Raw genomic sequence first — 4,463 nt, 5'->3', positions numbered from 1 at the left:
AGTTGGGGCATAAATTAGGGTACACACAATTACACCTAATGGTTGGACCTTGGGAAAGGGGAACTTATTAGGGGAAGTTTATTCTAGATTGTTGCCAATCGGGAGATGGTAGTAATTAGGAATAATTGAATGCTGATCTTCGATCTTATTGGGTGTTTAAGCCACGGGAGTGGAAATTCACTAGGGATAGAGATTACGGGAGTAATTCGATTCCACTATGCATTCCCACACAAATCTTAATTCCAAACTCAATATTGCGAACGATAATTGGCACTAGGTGATTAAATACTTGAATCCCATGAATCTCAACATCTCTCTAATTGTTTTCAAACTCCTGAACCTCTGTTTTATTTTATTTATTTTATGTCAATCAATCATCTAAGTAATTGTTAGGATTAGCTCTAATGAATAAGTTAGTAACTAGTGCTTGATACAACCACTTCCCTGTGGATCGATAACTCGTACTCCGAGAATTATTTGTTTGCAAATATACTACGCATCACCTATGTGATCGTCCCCCAGACGTAGATACACATTGTATCGAACTGGGTAAACATCTTGTGTGTTGCTTTGTGCCGTTATCTCTTTTTATAAACATCTCAATGATCTGCCTTACTGACTAACTTCATCGTTGAATCAGTCAGTCCTTTTCATCAGTTGGTTAATCCAGCTAATTTGATTAAAAATGAGGAAATGCAAAATTACAACTCCAGGCAGTGTGACTAATCCAGCAACTAATTCAGAACTACTTTGACAACTAATCTAGGCCAATATTAAGAGGTTTAAATGTGCAACATTTTTACACTTACACATAGCATCTGTGAATCCATTGTCTCTTGTTTTGACGATTGAGGAGATCTTTCGTATTCCCTTCGGTTGGATGATCTTTGATAGACTTTGAAGTTATTCTTCCTCATGAACCTTTTCATTTTACGTAGAAACAAAGCATATTGTTCGTTAGATAAGAATTCACAAGAGTTAGAATTCGACCTGTTTGATGTTGATGCTTGTTGATTGGCCACCAGGGTTATATTCCTTGTTTCGGATTCTTCAGATTCCCTTGGTTCATGTTCGAACTCTTATGCTTTGAGATCGCTGAAGATCTTACTCGTGCTGGTTGTCTTCATGTCTCTGTGATCTCTCATGACTGTTACTTTCATATCCCAAGATTTTGGAAGCCCTCGAAGAATCTTTAAGTTCTTCTCCTTTTCAGTTGGCTCTTTTCCAAGATCCGTGAGATCACCCATGAGTTTTGTGAATTTGAGCTCCATATCGGTGATGGCTACACTTGGCATCATTTCGATGTCCTCAAACTTCTTCATGGCCACGGTGAGCTTGTTATCTTTCTCCTGTTCGTCTCCTTCGCCTAAACTCATGAGAGTATCCCAGATTTGCTTTGCTGTGGTGCATTTTCGTACTCTAGGGAACAACGAGTCGTCTAGAGACTTATAGAGAATGTCTAGTGCAACGTTGTCGAGGTTTGCCCGAGCCTTCTCATCTGAAGTGAGTTGAGATTTCGGCTTAGGTATCATGGCTTCTCCATCTGCTCCTTGTGCAGCTGCCTCAGTGTTCACCATCATAACGACGATAGGACTTTCGCTTATCACGTCCCACATTTTGTCATGAATAGCCGAAAGATGTGCCTGCATTCTTACTTTCCAGTCATTAAACTTTGAAAGATTAAAGGCAAGAGGCCTAGAATGGTTAGAATGTTCTCTTTCTATTTTTCTTTAAGAAAAATTTTGCAAATATAAAAAACAACAGTTTTATTTATGCAAGTTTTGCAAAAAGGGATCTACCAGGCAGTAACGCAAAACGTTTACCGTACAACGTAACCGCTTTGATACCACTTATTGGTCCCGGTAGGGTCAGAGAGAGTCTAGGGGGGGGGGGGTGAATAGACTCTAACCGATTGTTTTCGAATGAACTCCTTTCGGAGATATACGAATATATAGTTCAATAATTATGTACATAGTGTTGTGAACATAATTATGAACATATAGTTATGTAATTATGAAAATAGAGATTCAATAATTATGAACATATAGTTATGTAGTTATGAGTTCATTTCGTGTGAGCTCCTTTCGTGCTGTGGATTCGGTGTGCACGAATCAAATGCTATATGCATTGATTCGTGCTACACCGTTTCGGTGCGTGTGGACCACTCGGGTGTGGTTTCCAATCCCAATTCGTTAAACCTTCGGGTTTGTACGGACTTCTCGGTCACTCAGATATTTTGAAACGGGTCGTTGTGGTCGGTACGAATTAATCGCGTATTAAGTTCGTGACCGTTGGAATTATTACGATAATAATTACGACCGTTTCAAACGTTATTATCCAATAATTAAATCGTGGATTTATGTTGGTTTAATATGCCATTTAGTGGGCTACTAACTCCTCTCTCCCCTATAAAAACCTATGTGTTGGGTAGAATGTTTTGTCGAATTTTTGAACTTGAAAAATCATATTTTTCTCTCATCTTCTCTCAAAAGTTGTTTCTTGCAAAGAGATTCTACCAACACTTCCGTAAAACGTCGGAGTGCTCAACATGTGTTCTAGTTCGCCGGGCTTTGGGTTGGAGTGCTCGAACGCCAAAGTCGTAGTCCGTTTTATCCTGGGAGACTGACGCCACAACGATCCTAGCACCCTCGGGAGGTGGCGAATCGGTTTTAAGGAGAGTGTGTGTACACACGACTCGGGCTTCCTCTGCTTCTTCTTGTTTCTTCGCGTTGGGTTGAAACCTCAAGTTAGAAACCCGTTCTTGCTTATTTTTTGTTCTTGGTTTCGGACCAAGTGGTAGGATTAATCTCGGATAGATTAAATCCTTGTACTAGTTTCGTACTAGTTGTGGTGGGATTAATTTCGTGGAAATTAAGTCTCGTGTACTAGTTTCGTACTAGTTGTGGTGGGATTATTTTGATAAAATAAATCCCTTTTTGGTTAATATATATACGTTGTATATATATATGTAATTTTGGTTTCGTACCAAAATTGGTTGGAATTAATTTTCTATAAATTAAATTCCATTTTTTTGGGACAAATATATATTTTATATATATATTTTGTGTATCGATTTATTCACCAATATCCAACAATCTTAAAACCGATTATTTTTTTTGGTGATTAAATCGATGGATTCCACGAGTTGTGGAACTGTGAATGTTGCTCACGATGCACATTCAATTGGTTGGATCGGCAATGTAGTTGCACAATCCGAAACCCCGGTGAACTTTGGTTCGGAGACCGGTGGTGGCATCAAAGGGTATATCCCTACGATGAAGCTACATGGGACGGTACCTTGTGGATTGGTCGAAAGACCATGGAAATTCAAGATGTTGAATTTCGAAGGGTTGCAACTTAAAATGTTGTACAACCTAATAATTCTCGGCATGTCATGGTTCTTGACCGAGAAGGTTCCTAGTGGAAAGGAACACGAGTCTAACGCTCAAACTGTTAGCATAGTACGGATTTGGAAATATTTGATTTTCCTATGCCTAAACTATGTTTTGAATGGTTTGTGTGACTCGTTGTGGGAATCTTTGGACCTGAAGTATAATAGTGATGACGCTAAGGCAAAAATGTTTGTCGTTAGCCGATTACTTGAATACAAGATGGTGGATTCCGGGATCGTCCTAAGTCAAGTTGATGAAGGAACGATCGTGAGTGAAGCCTTTCAAGTGGAACCTAGTATCCATTTGTTGCCTTTGGGCAGAAAGGACTTCAAGAAGCAATTCTACGGAAAATGCTTCAATTGTGGCATTGTGGGTCACAAGTGGACTGATTGTAAAGCACTTAAGAGGAAGAATGATTATTCGGAATCTAACGTGGTGCGGGTCAATCAGAATGAGACCGAAATCATCCTCTCGGCAATGGTGACCGAGGTAAACCTGGTTGGTTCGAACCAAACGGAATGGTTCATTGATACGGGTGCGACCCGACATATGTGTTCCAACCATAAGTTGTTTACTACCTTCGAGACGACTAATTGTGGGAAGGTATGGATGGGAAACTCTGCTCAGTCTACTGTGGTAGGCATGGGCAAAGTAATTCTCAGAATGACCTTTGGGAAAGAGCTGACTCTGAACAACGTCTTGTACGTACCGGAGCTACGAAAGAACTTAGTTTCTAGTTCATTGTTGAACAAGAATGGCTTCCGGTCAGTGTTTGAGTCAGATAAGGTTGTTTTGTCGAAATCAGGAGCGTACGTAGGCAAGGGTTATGTGCTAGATGGGCTTTTTAAGCTTGATGCAATAACCGCGATTAATAAAAGTGTTATTAATTCAGCCTACTTACTTGAGTCTTCGTGTTTGTGGCACGGTAGACTGGGTTATGTTAATTTTAATTCTATACGTAGATTAATTAACTTGGACCATATTCCTGCATTTCAAGTTGATAAGCACAAATGTGAGATTTGTGTTGAGGCAAAACAAACGAGAATTCCTTTTAAATCGATTGAAAGGAAA

General features: G+C 39.5%; 1 protein-coding gene across 1 annotated transcript; it reads right to left on the bottom strand.

Moving 5' to 3' along the window:
* Positions 1-1,079: 1,079 nt before the first annotated feature.
* LOC109149937 lies at positions 1,080-1,649 on the bottom strand. The gene has a single exon (XM_019297931.1). It carries the CDS (start codon positions 1,647-1,649, stop codon positions 1,080-1,082), a length of 570 nt encoding a protein of 189 aa, XP_019153476.1.
* Positions 1,650-4,463: the final 2,814 nt, after the last annotated feature.

Source organism: Ipomoea nil, unplaced genomic scaffold (assembly GCF_001879475.1).
Source record: "Ipomoea nil cultivar Tokyo-kokei standard unplaced genomic scaffold, Asagao_1.1 scaffold2165, whole genome shotgun sequence".
NCBI classification, from domain to species: Eukaryota; Viridiplantae; Streptophyta; class Magnoliopsida; order Solanales; family Convolvulaceae; genus Ipomoea; species Ipomoea nil.
This window is presented reverse-complemented; position numbering and strand designations above follow the sequence as displayed.

Bases quoted from the DNA above. Each gene is read 5' to 3' on its own strand.
- LOC109149937 (XM_019297931.1), bottom strand. From the start codon at position 1,649: ATGCAGGCACATCTTTCGGCTATTCATGACAAAATGTGGGACGTGATA.